The sequence below is a fragment of the Macrosteles quadrilineatus genome, unplaced genomic scaffold, assembly GCF_028750875.1.
Source record: "Macrosteles quadrilineatus isolate MER2022 unplaced genomic scaffold, UCM_ALF_1.0 Scaffold_2__2_contigs__length_208266976, whole genome shotgun sequence".
Taxonomy (NCBI): domain Eukaryota; kingdom Metazoa; phylum Arthropoda; class Insecta; order Hemiptera; family Cicadellidae; genus Macrosteles; species Macrosteles quadrilineatus.
This window is the reverse complement of record NW_026542595.1, coordinates 28,318,047-28,336,784: the sequence shown is the minus strand read 5'-3', so window position 1 is coordinate 28,336,784 and position 18,738 is coordinate 28,318,047. Positions and strand designations below refer to the sequence as shown.

General features: G+C 35.9%; 2 protein-coding genes across 2 annotated transcripts; one reads left to right on the top strand and one right to left on the bottom strand.

Annotated features, from left to right (window-relative positions):
- Window positions 1-3,663: 3,663 nt before the first annotated feature.
- On the top strand, window positions 3,664-5,883 carry LOC128984021 (uncharacterized). The gene has a single exon (XM_054403304.1). The coding sequence runs from the start codon at window positions 3,664-3,666 to the stop codon at window positions 5,881-5,883; it is 2,220 nt and encodes a 739-aa protein (XP_054259279.1).
- Window positions 5,884-14,335: 8,452 nt separating this feature from the next.
- LOC128986720 (uncharacterized) lies at window positions 14,336-18,346 on the bottom strand. The gene is made up of 2 exons (XM_054407215.1): window positions 17,946-18,346; window positions 14,336-17,012 (listed from the first exon to the last, which is right to left on the bottom strand). The coding sequence occupies exons 1-2, from the start codon at window positions 18,309-18,311 to the stop codon at window positions 15,201-15,203; spliced, it is 2,178 nt and encodes a 725-aa protein (XP_054263190.1). The 5' UTR covers window positions 18,312-18,346; the 3' UTR covers window positions 14,336-15,200.
- Window positions 18,347-18,738: the final 392 nt, after the last annotated feature.

The following is an 18,738-nucleotide window of genomic DNA, read 5'->3' as shown; positions in this document are numbered from 1 at the left end:
AGCAATTAGCAGCTTTCTGTACTGTACTATAAACAGTACAAGGAAGCCAACATTGTTGGGTGACTCTAGGAAAACTATAAATATGCAGCAATTAGCAGCTTTCTGTACTGTACTATAAACAGTACAACGAAGCCAACATTGTTGGGTGACTCTAGGAAAACTATAAATATGCAGCAATTAGCAGCTTTCTGTACTATAAACAGTACAAGGAAGCCAACTTTGTCGGGTGACTGTAGGAAAATTGTATTGAACAGAAGCTCTTCCTTCCTAGTTAGGTGTGCTTTTTCATAAGTAAAACAACAATCCATCCCTTGGCTCATCACTACTGACTTAAAAGGCTTCATGCTAGTGTAATTCATCGATCTCTATTATTACTAATAATAGAGATCGATGGTGTATTTCAGTAGTGCTTCTATAAGTCAGTTAATACGTAATCTGTTGGGTAAAAATGAACACTATTGTCAACCAAGTACACTAACGATTAGATTGTTTATATTATTTGCTAAATCAACAATACCTTTGACTATTTCAATAGTCAATGACAATACTGATTGGATCTCAAAATACAGGGTTAGTAAAAAGTGTGGAGACCCCCTGTTATTTTTTTAACGGCCCATACTAGAAAAACTAAACTCGGCACACCATTATGGCATGTTATTAAGTACTTTTTGGGCACAACCGCCACTTGGTGTTCATCCCCAAACTGGGAAATTTTGGGGTAAACTAAAAAATTTCAAATACAAAGACCCATCGAGTGACCCCTCATTTTGAAGGCCATAATAAAAGAAAACTAACAACGCTAACTATAGGTCTCTATCTTAACACAGTAAAATATGGCAGCCAATTGAATATAAAATTGCAAGTTATTTCCAATTTCTAAAGATTTTAATCAGCTTCCATTTTTTACTGGATTGAGATAGAAACCTCTAGTTTGCGTTTTTGGTTTTCTTTTACCAGGACCTTCAAAATGAGGGATCACTTGATGGGGCTTATCATTTAAAACTTTTGAGTTTCCCCCAAAATCCCCCATTTTGGGTTTGGTAAGCAAGTGGCTATTATGCTTAAAAAGTACTTCATAACATGCCAAAAAGGTTTGTAGAGTTCAGTTTTCCTAGTGTGAGCCGCTACAAAATTTACAGGGGGTCTCCAGACTTGGAAAGCTGCAAGTTAAATTCAATTTCTGAGAATTTCAATTGGCTGCCATTTTTTACTGGATTGAGATAAATACCTCTAGTTTGCGTTTTTGGTTTTCTTTTACCAGGACCTTCAAAATGAGGGGTCACTCGGTAGGTCTTTGTATTTGAAATTTTTGAGTTTCCCCCAAAATCCCCCATTTTGGGGATGTACACCAAGTGACGGTTATGCCCAAAAAGTACTTCATAACATGCCATAAAGGTGTGCCGAGTTTAGTTTTTCTAGTATGGGCCGTTAAAAAAATAACAGGGGGTCTCCACACTTTTTACTAACCCTGTATATTCTTCTTGCCTTATTTATTTGGCGATTGTATTATCTTTGCCTTTGTAAAATTCAAAATTGGGGAAAGGCCACCGGTGACCCTAATCCAGGGCTGCTTCATTTTACACACCAACTACCACCACTCCCCCAAAAAATACCGTTTTCCCCAAAAATACCTGGCCCGAGGGTAAAAGAGAGCAATGATGTTGGTGTCCAGGGGGGAGAGTGATGGGCGATGGTTTTGTGAAGGAAACACTCCCTTTACTTTGAGAGGGCAGCGGATAGTGACCTTTTAAGAATATTATTTATATTGTTGATATCCTCAAGTTTAATAGAATGTGTCACGGCCAACTCTTCAAATTGCTACAGTATTAATTAGCAGACAATTCAGGAAATACAAAACAAAGTTATCTCCATCTTCAACTGAAGCCTGAGTTTTTATTACAGCTCTGGAAGTTACCGAATTGTTTCCTTTCTAAACTAAAATCAAACCATTTATTCAGCCATTAAACACAATAAGGCAATAGGCCAAGTGAAGACAATATTTAGTACAAATTACTGAAAATTCTTTACCCTTATAAAAAATGTTTGCACAGAATAGCAGAACAAGCCAATATTGATTTTACCGGTTCTAGCAAAGGTTCTTGAAAGTGTGATTAATGTACAGCTCTATGGTTACTTGGGGGGTATGGGTCTCCTTAGACCTGACTGTAGTAAAAAAACATGTGTCTTCAATTCTTTATTATTGTTTTGTTGTGTTTGTAAACAAGTCCATTATAATTCAATGTAGTATTGTTCAAGTTATTAAAAACCTTTCTAAAGGTAATAAAAGTTCTTTTCATTCATTCTTACTCTCATTACAATTTTAATAACTTGATATTGTGAAATGGATACGATCCTAAAGCCAGACAAGTTTAGGGTAGATCCAAGCTCATCATCTGCAAGTAAGGAATGGACACATTGGCACAAAACATTTCAGAATTTTGTTACCAGCATCACACCACAACCATCCGACTCCGATAAACTCAAAATACTTATAAACTTTATTACTCCAGAAATCAACGAGTACATAAGTGAAAGCGGTACGTATAACGATGCTATATCTGTGCTAAGAAGTATCTATGTGAAACCTGTAAATGAAGTATATTCCAGACATAAACTATCTGCACGTCAGCAGCAACCTGAGGAGACTATTGACCAATATCTCCAGGCTTTAAAATTACTAAGTAAAGACTGTCAGTTTAAAGCTGTCACAGCAGGAAAGAATAGGGACGATTATATCCGTGACACATTTATTGCTGGAATAAAATCTTCTAAAGCTAATGAGCAATCATTAGCTTTTCAATCTTTCCAATCTATAATAAATGCAACTTCGTCCCAAGAAACTCAAGCGAGCAATCAGAATGTAGATGCAACTTCAAGCAGTTTAGAAAAGTGTTCTCTAGCTGCTGTGACTGAAAAATGTTTCTTTTGTGGTAATCTAAGACATCCTAGGGTCAAATGTCCAGCTAAAAATATAATTTGTCATAACTGTGGTAAACAGGGGCATTTTGCTAAGGTCTGCAGGGCAGGTAAACTACAAACCAAGCAATTGGATAAATCTAAAGAAGTAATGAACTCTATTGACCTAGCAGCTTCGCCCGGTGGGTTAACAAAGAGTACAGTACAAGCCCTAGTTAATGGTAAATCTGTCTCTGCTTTGATAGATACGGGAAGCTCTCTAAGTTTTATAAACAAATCTACTGCTCTTAATTTAGGTATTCCTATAAAACCAGGTAGGGGTACTGTCTCAATGGCTACTACATCAATCACATCCGACATAACAGGTCAATGCAAAGTAAATCTTGTCATTCTTGATCACTTTTACAAGCAAGTTAATCTTGCATTGTTACCAGATCTTTGTGCAGATATGTTGGACATGATATTTTGAAAAACCATGCAAGTATTAAAGTAGTCTTTGGTGGCAACAAGTCACAACTAACCGTATGTAGCGTGGTAGCCTCAACTGTAGAACCGGTATCTTTGTTTTCTAATTTAAAACCGGAATGTAAGCCAATCGCAATCAAGTATCATCGCCATAGCACTGATGATTTAAAGTTTATTGAAAACGAAGTAAGTAAATTGCTTAAAGACGATGTTATAGAGCCTAGTATGTCTCCATGGAGGGCTCAAGCATTAGTAGTTACTACTGAAAATCATAGAAAAGGAATGGTCATTGACTACTCCAGGACTATAAATCGTTTTACATTACTGGACGCTTACCCACTACCTAGAATCGATGATATCGTTAACAAAGTTGCAAATTATGAGTTTTTCAGTACTATCGACTTGAAAAGTGCGTACCACCAAGTAAAGATAAGAAATGAAGAAAAGCACTACACAGCTTTTGAGGCCTGTGGTCAACTCTACCAGTTTAAACGTATCCCGTTTGGGGTCACTAATGGGGTGGCAGCATTCCAACGTGTAATTGACCAAGTCATCCGAACAGAACAGTTACAAGACACTTACGCCTATCTTGATGATGTCACAATCTGTGGAAAAACACAAGAACAACACGATATAAACTTTAAAAAGTTTATCGAAGCTGCATCCAAATACAACCTAACTATTAATAATGAGAAGTCTTCATTTTCACTGCGATCGATCAACTTGTTGGGCTATCATATGTCAAACAAAACTATCAAGCCTGACCCCAGTCGCCTAGATCCTTTGAAAAATTTACCTCCACCCAGAGACACCGCATCACTGAGGAGGACCCTTGGTATGTTTTCACATTATGCATCACTTATACCAGATTATGCTACCAAAGTGATTCCACTTGCGCGTACTACATTCCCTTTGTCCAAAGCAGGGCTCCAGTCTTTCGAAACTATAAAAAGTGAAATCATCGGATCTGTAGTAAGCTGCATTGACCCTGAAGCACAGTTCATTGTAGAAACTGATGCATCTGATAGTACCATTGCTGCTACTTTGACTCAATCGAACCGGCCAGTCGCATTCTTCTCAAGGATACTTTCTCCAGCAGAACAAAGACATTCAAGTGTCGAAAAAGAAGCACAAGCTATTGTGGAAGCACTGCGGAAATGGCGTCACTATTTGGTTGGTAAACATTTCAAGCTGATCACTGACCAGAGGTCGGTTTCTTTTATGTTCGATAACAACCGTCATGGCAAAGTGAAAAATGAAAAGATAATGAGGTGGAAACTGGAATTGTCGTGCTTTCATTATGATATTGTATATAGACCCGGTAAAGATAATATGGCTGCAGATGCCCTGACTAGAGTATGTTCTTCAATCCAAAATCAAGAAAAACTGTTGATTGATTTACATGCGAATCTATGTCATCCAGGTGTGACACGTTTGTACCACTGGGTTCGAAGTAAAAACTTGCCCTACTCGATTGATGAAATCAGACGAATAACAAACTCCTGCAATGTGTGTGCTGCTGTGAAGCCTAGATTCTTCAAACACAAAGGGATTTTGATTAAAGCCACTTCTGCATTTGAACGGCTGAATATCGATTTCAAAGGCCCGCTGCCTTCATCAAATCGAAACCGTTACTTATTAGTAATAGTAGACGAGTTTTCACGGTTCCCTTTCGCTTTCCCTTGTTCAGACATGTCATCGTCAACAGTTAAGTCGAAACTAAAAACATTATTTTCTACTTTTGGGGTTCCTAGTTACATACATTCGGACAGAGGAACATCATTTCTGAGCCAAGACTTAAAAAGCTACTTGAACTCACTTGGAATCTCAACTAGTAGAACCACTGCGTACAATCCAGCAGGTAATGGGCAAGTTGAAAGGTATAATGGCATTCTATGGAAAACAATTGAACTGGCGTTGAAATCACTTAACTTAGAAATAAACCAATGGGAGACAGTTTTAGAGGATGCCCTCAGCTCAGTGAGATCATTACTTTGCACAGCCACAAATCAAACTCCTCACGAGCGTATGTTCTTACATCCACGTAGATCTGGGAACAATGGTGTTTCAGCTCCTTCATGGCTTCTCAATTCCGGCCCTGTCTATTTGAAGAGATTCAATCGTACGTCCAAGTATGAGCCACTTGTTGAAGAGGTCCAACTTCTTCACGGGAATGCCGAGTATGCTCATGTTAAGTTGCCTGACGGAAGAGAAACTACCGTGTCTACACGTCATCTTGCTCCGGTTGGTGAGTACCAAACCGACATAGAGCAAACCGATTTTGAGAGTGATGAAAATATTCTATTACCCACTTCTCAACCTGAACCTGAATACTTTCCTAGTCCATCATCAACACAGAACCAAGAAGATGAAATGAATACTACTGCCGAGAATTTACAAACTAGACAAGAAGCTTCTAGAGGAGAGAACCATAACACATATCCGAGAAGAAGTTTCAGAAGCAGAAGACCTCCTAATTATTTAAATGACTACGTTCATTAACATTAGGGAGGAAGAATGTAGTAAAAAACATGTGTCTTCAATTCTTTATTATTGTTTTGTTGTGTTTGTAAACAAGTCCATTATAATTCAATGTGGTATTGTTCAAGTTATTAAAAACCTTTCTAAAGGTAATAAAAGTTCTTTTCATTCATTCTTACTCTCATTACAATTTGGTTTTAGGAAAAAATAAGCACATGTAATGCCATTGAGCAGTTAATATCTGTTGTCATGAGTAGTTTTGAAGCTGGAGGCGTGACTGCAGTCAAATTGTGCAATCTCTCACGTGCTTTTGATTGTGTCCCTTCTGACCTCCATATTGGTAAACTCCAAAAGTAAGGTGTGGGAGGCTGTGCCCTTAAAATTATAAAGTCTTACCTTTGTAATCGTCACCAGGCTGTGTCACTCAGAGTAAGAGGTAGCACCTTCAATTCCTTACCTTTCTACCATGGAGTCCCGCAATGTTCTGGTCTGGGTCCCCTCCTTCTCCTCATTCTCATAAATGACTTACCTTCTTCCTTCTCACTCGATCCAATATTTTTGCTGATGACACTACTCTGGTTGTTAGTGATAAGAATCTCAACAATGCCATTGAAGGGATAGAGTTGGGTTTTGATGAGGCAGCTAAGTGGTTTTCCGCCAATAGGTTATCACTGAATGCAATTAAACCCAAGAAATGGGTTTTCTTATTAAATCTAGATTTAATTTATGACTCTAGTAGCACTAAGGTAGAATTATTGGGCTTCGCCCTTGACCCTAAGTTGACTTGGGATGATCATGTCAACAAGGTTTGTAAGAGATCAGTCAAAACACTGCACCTACTTAGAAAATTAAAACTAAATGTATCATCTGACTGTATGTTAATGGCATATTTCGCTTTTTTCAATAGCCACATTTTTTACAGATCAAACTGTGGGGCCATTCACCTTCTGTGAATAGAGCCCTAACTCAACTAAAAAAGCTCTCAGGATTCTAGCTGGTGTGGGTCCCTTGGAGCAAGCCTTTGTTCAAGGAATTCCAGATCCTCACAGTTGCAAATTTGTATATCCTGAAATGCCTATGTTGTATTAGAGCAAATTTAAGTGGGTAGGCCTGGATTCAAGATTCAAGATCTTTATTTGTCATCCTACTAATATTATAAATGAGAAAGTTTTGATGTATGTGTGTTTGTGACAAGTAAACTCGAAAAATACTGGTTGGATCGGGCTGAAATTTGGTGTGATGATAGCTCACATTCCCGATTAACATATAGACGCATTCTTATCTCAAAAGTCCTTTCGGGCTCTGCCCCAGTGGCTCTGGAGTTTCCCATGTTAACCTTATGAGTAATCATATTTAAAAGGAATAAATGAATTTTGTCAGCTGTTTCAACTACACAATTTGGTTCTATGATAGTAAATAGCGTTAAAAAGTTATAAGGTTTACCAACAGGGTGCAGCACTATTAAACTTTTTTCAATTTGAACCAACTAGCAACAAAAAGCTGTGATATTCTATTGTTTAGTTGCAACGGTAGAACATTATGGCTATAGTAGATGTGCTATGCTATAGCATACCGTTTAAAAGAACCAAATTTTCTTAAACCATGTCCTCTCCCATTACAAACGCAAAGCCAAGTATAACTGCAATAAGCATTTTATACTTATACGCCAACGCCGTACGAAGAACGGGTACTCTGCTAGTTAAGTAATACAAGTATTAAAATAGACACCGTCAAAGTTTTTTTAATATTACATACAGTTAATTTTCTGTTAGGGTAGGCCTAACAGCAAGAATGCACCAAGTGAGTAGCAATCCCTCTTTAAAATATAACTGTTAACATAACTAACTCTAAAATAAATAAAATAACAATTTACATGTCAATGATCAAAAATAAAATCTATAAATATAATAACAATAAAATCTTTAAATATAATAAATATTAAATCTTTAAAAATATTAATATTAACATTGATGTTCTAAAAACATAGGGAACTAATATCATAGGCCAGATAATCGTCTATGGAATACAAAACATTTTCCTTAAAAGCCATTGCTTTATAATAGAAACAAAGTGTTTGAAGGGTACAATCCATGCCTTTTTTGGCAATTTATTGAATAGTTGTATCTTCATACATATGTGGCTGCTCTTTGTTTTTTCCAATCTTACAAAAGCTAAATCTAATTGATAGTTATTTCTAGTATAGTACTGATGAGTTTCGTTTCTAGTTGTAAAATTTTTCAAAGACTCCTTAACATCTATTTGACAACAGTAAATATATAGATTAGGCAAAGTCATTATTTGTAATTCTTTGAATATTGGTTTACAAGATTGTCTTTGTGGTATATTCTTGATTGCTCTCAGTGCCTTTTTTTGCCATCCAAGAGCAGTCTGTGCACTGCAAGAGTTGCCCCATAAGGTTATACCATATCGTAGATGGTAATGAAAAAAACATAGTATGCAGTAATCAGCATATCTGCAGTAACACAGTGTCTCAGTTTTCTGAGAAGACAAACCACTCTGGCCAGTTTCTTACACAATTGCATTAAGTGGCTCCTTTAAATCTTTATGGCTGTTAAGGAGTGATTATCATCTGCATAAAGAACAGAGGTACAAGGAATATTGAAAGAGAAATCATTTACTGCAATGATAAATAGTACTTAGTGGCCCAAGCACTAACCCCTGGGGTACACCATTTTCAATTTTCTTAAAGCTAGATTTGTCTTTGCCCTGAATTACCATTTGCTCTCTGTCACTTAAATAAGAAGCTAACAACTTCAACTCTTGGCCCCTTATACCAGAGCTGTACAGTTTCTTAATAAGAAGCTCATGTTGCATACAGTCAAAAGCTTTTGTTAAATCAATTAGCAATGCAGACAAAAGAAGTTTATTTTCAAAGTTCATGAAAAGTTTACTGACAATACTTTCTTCTGCTTTGCATGAACTTCTACCATGCATAAAACCAAACTGTTCATCACATAATAGATCATTATTGATAAAATATGTATTGAGCTGTAATTTAATGCAGGTTTCAAAGATCTTACTTAATATGGGGACAAGAGAAATTGACCGGTAACTGGATGGGTTTAGTTTCTCACCTTTTTTATAAATTGGCATTACCTTAGCAAGTTTAAGTGTTTTAGGGTATATACCCTGATCCATCATTTTATTGAAGAAAAATGTTAATGGCTCTACTATTTCATTAATAATTTCTTTGATAACCCTATAAGAAAAACCATAATAATCTTCACTTTGTGAGGAACTTAAGCTAGTTACACACCATATTACATCAACAGTATTGATTTTTCGCCACTTGAAAAACTCATTGCCCAAGTTTCTATTTGAGACAAAATTATTAACTAATTCTACTGCATGACTATCAGACATATCACTAACATTGCATTTATTTAATTCATTGACTACATTAATAAAATAAGCATTTAAAGTATTTGAGTCTAAAACTACTCCTTGGTTATTTTTTCTGCAATTCGATTCAGCTTTTATCAAACTCCATGCTGCCTTAGATTTGTTTGAAGGATTTTCAATATACCTATCATTTGCAATTTTCTTAAAATAACTAATAATCCACTTGCTAGGGAGGTTCCCGTGTGCATTTTATGTATAGAAAAACACCCTAAGGGATCATGTCAGTGACGTAGCCAGGGGGGGGGGGTCGTGGGGGTCCAGACACCCCCTTCCGGTCTTAAGTATAGGCCTAATATTTTTTTGTTAAATTAAATGTAAAATTATATAATCAATCATACTATATTGACGTTAGGGTTGATTATTTTCAATGCCAAGAGAGCTCAAAAAAGACCGTTTAGGGCCTATATTTTTAAAATTTTTCCCGAACCCCCCTTTAACCCGGACCCCCCGGTCGGTCGACCCCCCTATTTTGAAATCCTGGCTACCAGCTTGGCAGAGTGGGTATAACCTCATAATCACCATTTTAAAAATGGCGGTGGCATTTATTACATGAAACTCATAGGGAGCTTATATCTCGAAAATGGTAATATATAGCGAGTTACTTTTATTACAATAAATGTTGCTTACACAACAAGGAACAACTTTTGTATTTACAAAAATGCCCTAAATATAACTATTTAGGAGTTGTTGAGCAATTTATGCTAATTTAACCTATACAATTTAACTCTGTTTGACAAAAAATTCTAATCTTACTAATATTATAAATGTGAAAGTTTGTGTGTTTGTTTGTTTGTGTGTTTGAAGGTCAATCAGACATAAACCACTGGATGGATTGGGCTGAAATTTAGCATGATGATAGCTCACATTCCCAATTAACATATAGGCATATTCTTATCTCAAAAATCCCTTCGGGCTCCGCCCCAGTGGCTCTGTAGTTCCCCATGTTAACCTTATGAGTATTCATATTTAAAGGGAACTAGTGGAACCCCGTCTAAATCAACGGTTAATCTTGAGGTTTTATGTAAATTCAGCTAACTGCGTTGGATGGAGTGAAGTCATTAAAATCTTAGTTATATCCCACATAGCAAAATCTGGTTGTTTGTTGGCTGAATTGACCCTCAATTTTCAATACACCAACCTTGAATTAAGGAATAATATTCAAGACATCAAGGTGAAATCAGGCCTGATTCAAGCATCCAAGTCAACACATGTTTGGGTTGAAACAGCCTTGAATTTTATTGCCTGTTCCAAGCTCAAAACCAAGAAGATTTCAAGGGAAATTTCAAGTTCCAAGGCATAAACAAGGTTAATTATTGACTGAACCAAGGATTATTTTTCTTATTTGAATTTTATTGCCTGTTTTAAGCTAAAAACAAAGCAGATTTCAAGAAAATCTCAAGTTTCAAGGCAAAATCAAGGTCAATTATTGACTGAACCAAGGATGATTTTTTTTTAATTTTGAATTTTATTGGCAAAATTAATCAAAATTTACTTGGTTACATGTCTTAAAAATTAGTTTACATTTTCCACCTAATTTTCATGAGATGTAACTGAGTAAATTCAATAACCAAAACCACACAATAGCTTGAAACATATGGAATTGTTAGTTCAATACTTACTGCTTTTTATAACTTTTTCATAATCTAGTATAATTAATGTTTTTATAAAAATGGTCAGAAAATAAAATATTAATTCAGAGGAATATTTCTTAAGTTATTTTATTAGATAAATGAAGTTTTTATTATCAACCACCATTTGATAACTTATTTCATTTTTACACTGAAAATTATTTCACTTTACTGGCTATATATAATTTCTTTTTGATTATATAAAAAGTATTTTCTGCCCAATGATATATTTTTTGACTTTGCATCTTAAAATTGGCACTCAGCATGTTATAAAATATAATTTTATCTATAATAAAAAATATATTTAATCCATAAAACTGTTAAAATAACTAGAACATAACAAAAATTGTATAACCATTTTTACACTTTTACTTTACCTTCATCTTTTGGAACTAAGTAAATTACAGAGAAGTGTGCTGGTAAGAATTAAAACAAAATTAACTGTTCTTGATAGATATAATGTTTATTAGAAAATTATTATAAAACAATAAAAATAATAGAGTTAATAAGGTATATACAGCGGCCAACCTAATCCAAATCGTGGTCCAGAGCTGGGGCTACTTCTTTCTTCCTGAAACAAGCATTTCAAACTTATTAGAGAAAATCAAAATTTTTACAATGTGAAAAAATGTGAATGTCAGGGTTTTTGGTAGTTTTAAATCGTATGACCATAAGGCTGGTTAAAGATGACAGGTTCTTAACTTAAGCATTGAGGGACTTTAGTTAGGAACACTATTCATTGACCACATCACTGTAATGTTACACAACACACTCAGTGGCAATAAATAAGTCCCACTTTACGGTAAACTACCTTACCCTAACCTAAAAGTTTTAAATTGGTTTATTCCGACTAAGCATGTGCGACACAAACTCAAGCTTTGTGGGGCTTTCATTGTTTGTGAAAGACACATATTCATTGACCACATCACTGTAATGTTACACAACACACTCAGTGGCAATAAATAAGTCCCACTTTACGGTAAACTACCTTACCCTAACCTAAAAGTTTTAAATTGGTCTATTCCGACTAAGCATGTGCGACACAAACTCAAGCTTTGTGGGGCTTTCATTGTTTGTGAAAGACACATATTCATTGACCACATCACTGTAATGTTACACAACACACTCAGTGGCAATAAATAAGTCCCACTTTACGGTAAACTACCTTACCCTAACCTAAAAGTTTTAAATTGGTTTATTCCGACTAAGCATGTGCGACACAAACTCAAGCTTTGTGGGGCTTTCATTGTTTGTGAAAGACACATATTAGTTAGGAATATTCATTGACCACATCACTGTAATGTTACACAACACACTCAGTGGCAATAAATAAGTCCCACTTTACGGTAAACTACCTTACCCTAACCTAAAAGTTTCAACCCTCCGAGTGTCATGCGTCGCTGCAGCGACTCACGAACACTGTTTACGGCGAAGGCTCTATGACTGACAAAATCGGATTGAACTGGATCGAGTTAGGTATCGTTCTTTTCGTTATATTCTAAGCTTTCTCCAGAGGTCTGTCTCTAAGCGCTTTATGTTCTCTGAGCCGATCGTAATTGTAGCAGACAGCTGACGTGCGTATTTGTAAACAGGTTAGTTAACCTCGGACCGAAGACTGATGTGTTTTATTATGTTTATCATTGTTTTAGTGTTAAAAATCAAAAGTAGTGATATACGTGGTGCATTATAAGAAGATTTAAGTGATTTTGAAGGGCTGGTTGATGATCCTGAAGAAGTAGGTAGTGATATTGATGTTAATTATCAGCCAGATTCCTAGCTATGGTTAGGCTATGCATTCTTAGCTAAACGCTATGTACTGAAATCTGTTTTTTGCCCATAACTTATTTATTTGCAAATCTACTTCCTTATATTATTATATATTTGTAATCCTCATAAAATTTAGAACAAAGTGGCTATTTTCAAATATTTATAGGCCTATAATTTATACAATTTCATTGAGCACGAACTTATTTTTTTTTTCAATTTTTCCAAAATAAATTTTTTTTACCTAAGAATTTTATTTTGAAACAAATATTCCTTAGGTTTTATGTATGATATTGAAGCCCATGATTTTCCAAACAAAATGGTATATAGAACAGTAGAATTAACATTGTTTTAAGCTTTTCAGATCCATTTTAATAAAACCTTGCAAATGCGCCAAAAATAGGCGGACATTAAGGCCTAAACTATGGACACTCGGAGGGTTAAATTGGTTTATTCCGACTAAGCATGTGCGACACAAACTCAAGCTTTGTGGGGCTTTCATTGTTTGTGAAAGACACATATTAGTTAGGAATATTCATTGACCACATCACTGTAATGTTACACAACACACTCAGCTGCAATAAATAAGTCCCACTTTACGGTAAACTACCTTACCCTAACCTAAAAGTTTTAAATTGGTTTATTCCGCTTATTTATTCATTGCTTGTAAAAGACACATATTAGTTAACAATACAATTCATAGCTTAGAATGTAAATAAAGTTGCAATCAGATAATAATAAGAAATATACCTCCTGCTCGTCCTGAATTTGGCTTGCTGTAGCCAATTACTAATCAACGTCTTTATTGATGCCTCTGTAACCTCAGAAAAGTTCTTTCTTGCAGCCACTGCAACATTAAGTGGGCTTTATACTTGCGTGGCTACTCAAGTGTACAACTTCTGTGTTTAGCCAACAGCCCACATAGTTCCATATATCGCCAGTGGCGCGCTGAACGAGCCGCCCCTTAAACCGGTTTTGGACATTGCTACCAACCCCCAAGGGAATGTATGGAATCGTGTGGGAGTTGAACAACACAAACTGCTGCCCGTCCGCCACCTCGCTGCGCTTGTCTTCCATAGCTCACAGACTTTCACTTTACTACATAAATACTAATGGTCGGATGTCGTTCCGAACTCATACTTGCCCTTGTTATTACGATCGCTTAGCGCTGATCATCCAAAAATATAGAAACTGTTAACAAATATATTTTGGAAACGTATTAAATAGAGAGAGCATTCATGTATCTACTGGTTTAAATTTTAACTGTTTACTTTATAGAAAATGTTATACTATACCAATAATAACAGCTGTCGTACCACTTAAAGAAATAATAGAAATTGTAAAATGTGAATATTTTAAAACAATCTAAGAAAAGTAAAAAATTAAATTTATCTCCATAAGATTTAACAACGTTTCTATCTTAGTGCTCTACGTTCGAATAATATATCAGATCATTTTTTGCCAAGAATATATTTTGATGGATAATTAAATGAACACATCATACAGTTGAACCAAGATTTTATTAGTAATATGCATCAAATTGATTTGTTCCGATAAAATAAAGGTGTTCCATGTAATGAACCAAACAGACATAGCAATTTTATTTACGAATAATGCTGTATTATAAACAACTAAAGGATATAACTAAACATGGTTGAATAAGCCAAACAAGACACAAGTAATTATGTTACGCTTGTATTGTATCATGTCCCTGGAATCACAAAGTGAGTAAATCAAAATTAGTACATTGCAAATAAAAATTAATATGTTTCATTAAAAAAGTTATGCGTTAAAATGTAAACGACCAGTGTTATGAGTAAAAAGAAAAGATTAAGTACATTACTATACATCTAAAGAAAATGGGACGTATGACCAACATTGTGAAACCTCTTATTATACAAAATGAAATCCCGTGAATAAGAAGTACAATCGTACAATACAAGATACAATACTGATGAATAAATTGTTAAACAAACCTTAGGATTTCGAAAACAAAATTAATCAAATATATTACACAAGAAGATAATACAGTACAACCTACATACGGATATGGTTTATTACGATATAATTATTACTGAAGACCGGTAAAACAAATATAAACAAATACAAATATACAATGCAGGATCTAAAATGAAATACTGTTCATCAAACGTACACACGGAAATAGTGTACAGCACAAACTGGCTATATCACATAATAATAATAATATTTACAGTTTATAGCAGCTTTTGCGAAGAATTAGGAACTAATAAATAATTTTCTAGTACTGTAGACGACAAATAATAAAATAAATTATTTTAAACTGTAAAATATACAAATACATTGATATGTAACTACCTATACAAAATGCGTATTAAAAATCAACTATACAACAACCCTTATGATGTTAAACCCAAATTAAATACAGTAAATAAAATAAATATTATACCTGAAGATGATACAGTATAACCTACACAAAAATATACAAATACAAATAAACAAAACAGGATTTAAAATGTAAAAAGCCGGATGAGATACGTCTGGTTATTTCCTCTTTAATTTGGCTTGTTCCATGGCCTCGAGTATGTACTGAGGATTGCGGATAGACATCGATCTTGTCTGCCTAGGATCGACAAGCTCAGGCAGCAGGCAGTCCAGGTAAAAATCTTGAAGTTGGTCTCTCATGTGACTGTCCCAAAATTCGTCGTCTTTCTCTATAACATCCATCCGCATTCCTTTAGGGGTCCACATTACGAAATAGCAATATTTACGTTGTGTAATGTGGAGCTGACCTTGGACCTGGTAGAAATAATTGTGTTTTTTATTAATTGCTTCCACCTCGGTTTTATTCCTACTTACATCCCAAAATGTAAATTTCCTCCTAAGAATCCCTTCCTCCGGTGTCAGTTCACTACAAGATGCAGGGCATTTTACCTCGACGATGCAATCATCTCCTACAAGACCATCTGGGGTTGCGCCGAGGTACGGAATGTCTTTGTCAACAAACAATCCGCACTTGCTTACGGTGAGGCCAGTCTTCTTTTCAAACGCCGTTAGGGCTTGCGTTTCATTTTCCCTTCCATAAAACATTGATGGAGTTTGTACATCACGGTACAAGAGATTTTTTACGAGTCCCGCGCAGCTTGTACTTTTCCGTCTTTTGCATACAATGCCAAAATTTGACGCAGTCAAAAGTTTTCTCCTCTCTTCTTTCCAGAGTCCGCTCCCAGCCTGTAACAGCGTCCCTCGTTCCAACTTCATTTTTTCCTCTTCAGTACGTTGGAGAGCTTCTAGAAATATTTGTTTTTTAATTTGGTAGATTTCTTCGGGCAAGTCTGCTTTCATCGCAGCTCCTCCATAGTGTCTGATTCCGTCACTTGTTTCTTTAGCAGGAACCTGTCTCTGTTTCCTCCTGTTAGGATTTGCAATCCTTCTTAAGGCCCGTTGTTCCAGTATTCTTTTCTTTTTTAGTTGGTGTCTTTTTAAAATCTTCCCTGGGCTTTTACTGTACATGTTCTTGTGGAGTTTGTATAAAGGAAGTTGACTGTTATGAGACACCACCGCTGCGAAACATCTAGCTTTATAGGATCTTTTCAGAGCAAAGTTGACCCTCTTCCCACCGATAAACTTTGCTACAATGGAGTTGTAATGTTCTGCAGTGTTGTTGTTCATTTTCATCATCAAACTTCTGGCATGGTCGGCAAGGCTCCCTACTGTTGACATTACTTCAGTGTAAATCCCAGCTTCTTTCAATTCTGGCACATAGTTCTTTTCGTTGTCTTTTGGACCATCACAAAAATACCCAATTTCACGGCATTTCAGATGCTCGCCAAACACATGACTAGGACTGTTTATTATATCCTTCATCAAACTTGAAACATTATTGACATTTTCCGAGTCATTTGTTTTCCTATGCTCGACTGCTTTTGTTACTGCAGTTCGCAGACGAAGAATATTTTTTTTTACAACATCTCTCAATGGTTTAGGTCCTAAACTGGTTTTTTGGCCGACTTCTTTGAGCTTGTTACAAAAATTTCGGAGCAGGTGGTTTGTACACTCAATTTTTTCAATTGTTAAATGCGGATAGGGTCTTGATTCATAGAGAGTGGCATACACGCTGGAGTCACCATCCGCTAACACTTTGCCGTACATGGCGCCGTACATCTCCATGCTGCGTGAAAAACCTTCCAGTATTATATCTGTCTCCATACCAGGTGAACTCCCAGTCCAGTTCTTGAAGCAGGCATGCTCCGAAGGGGGGCGAGCAGTCTTGGCAGCTCGTGCACATACAGTGCAATACTTGTTGCGGACTCCAAGGAAAATAACTTTCTTGGTGTTGAAGCCAACAATTGCTGCCTGTGGAAAAAACGTAAAATATGACCAAATAAAAATATACAATAAATTATTAAGTATTAAGTGATGGTGGTGATTAGGGAAAACAAATCGTAGGCAAACTACAAAATAAAAACCAATTACAGATAATTGTTCTATTGCGGTACCACTTCTTCAGAAATTGAGATTATTTCTTGTTCTTTTAATATGGATTTCGCATACGGTAATAGTTTTATGTCAATTAAAAATAGAACATATATGGAATTAGTTATTTGTGCAACTAGTGAGCAAAGTGAGCAATTGACTCACGCGAGTGGTTTCTCGAGTGAGGCAACAAGTAGGTTTGCTACAAAGTACGATTAGCTTATATTTAGTTTTTGGATTATTGCATAAAAAATTTAAAATGTTCTATAATTTAATGACAACGTTTTTAAAAGACTAGCAGCAAACCCCGCGATACCCGTATCAAAATACAATGGCGGTTATAACATCATTAGTGGGAGGAATATTTTATACTATTCAAGACCTACTTATATAGTAATAAAAACACTCCTGAATGATCTACAATGTTCTAAGGGCATCTATAATTTTGTACAATCTAGAGACATTTTTCTGGATTTTTTTTCTAGAGCATATTCCAGACCAACTAGTTTCACGCCCTTCATTGTTAGTTCATTGTTAGTGCACACACATTTTAAATCTTCCTTTTAATTTCCTTAAATTTAATATAAAAAAATTTTGTGATATTTGGCGAATTTTTGATAATTTACTTATTTAAGGTATTACAAGTGTTTGTAAACATGTTGCTTAAATTAAATAGTTAAAACTGTTAAATAGTTATAAAAATTAAATTAAGTAGTTAAAATGTAATGTTCAAAGTTTAATTCAAGTTTAAGTTAATTCAATGTTTAAGTCATTGAAAGTTAGAAGACAGTAATTTTTATGACAAAAACTTACCACTCCAGACAGAGAGTTGTAGTTTGTCCGGTAGGACCGCTTCGCCCAGCTCCCGTCGGCCACAACGGTCAAGATCGGCGTTCCGTCCGGGGTAACTTGACCTTCGGCGATGGCGTGTGCTATTTCTTCCGTTGCCGCTGACTTCATCTCTTCGAGCGCAGTATCTTCCCATCCCTTAGAAAGCGTGTCGTGGTATCCAGAATATGACACAGCAGACATTGCTGGAATTTCCATTGAAGAGAGGAGTTCTTGTAGCTGGGAATGGCCAATCCCAATACACATTGCACCAGCAACACTCGCGGTATTTATGCCCATTGATTCCCGTCTATCGTCCTCAGTAGACAATATGAATTGCATATTGCACATGTTGCACTTCAAAGTAAATTTTGACCGCAGCCCGTAACATTTTTCCTTTATTATGTTGCAGTTACTAATGGAACAACCCATCACTTTGTTGTGATTGTCAATTTCTTTGATTTGCCCATAAAACGATGCCAAGTCAACGATCCGGCGACCTGTTACAGAAAGTGGCACTGGAGTGTCATTGCAAATATTGGTCATGTCTTCTAGCGGGATAGGTCCTTCGAGTGTAAGGTCATTGGCGTCCAATCGACTACAGTTTGAATGTTCCATATCCTCGAGGGGTATAAGAGCTTCGCTGTCTTCATGGGCGTCGTCTCTGTTGCTGCTTGAATCTTCCATTATCAGCCTCCGGCGAGCTGGAACTGAGAATGGTGTGCTCGTGCCCGCTCTGTAATTAAAAAATGCCTTTATTAGTAAATGAAAATAATGA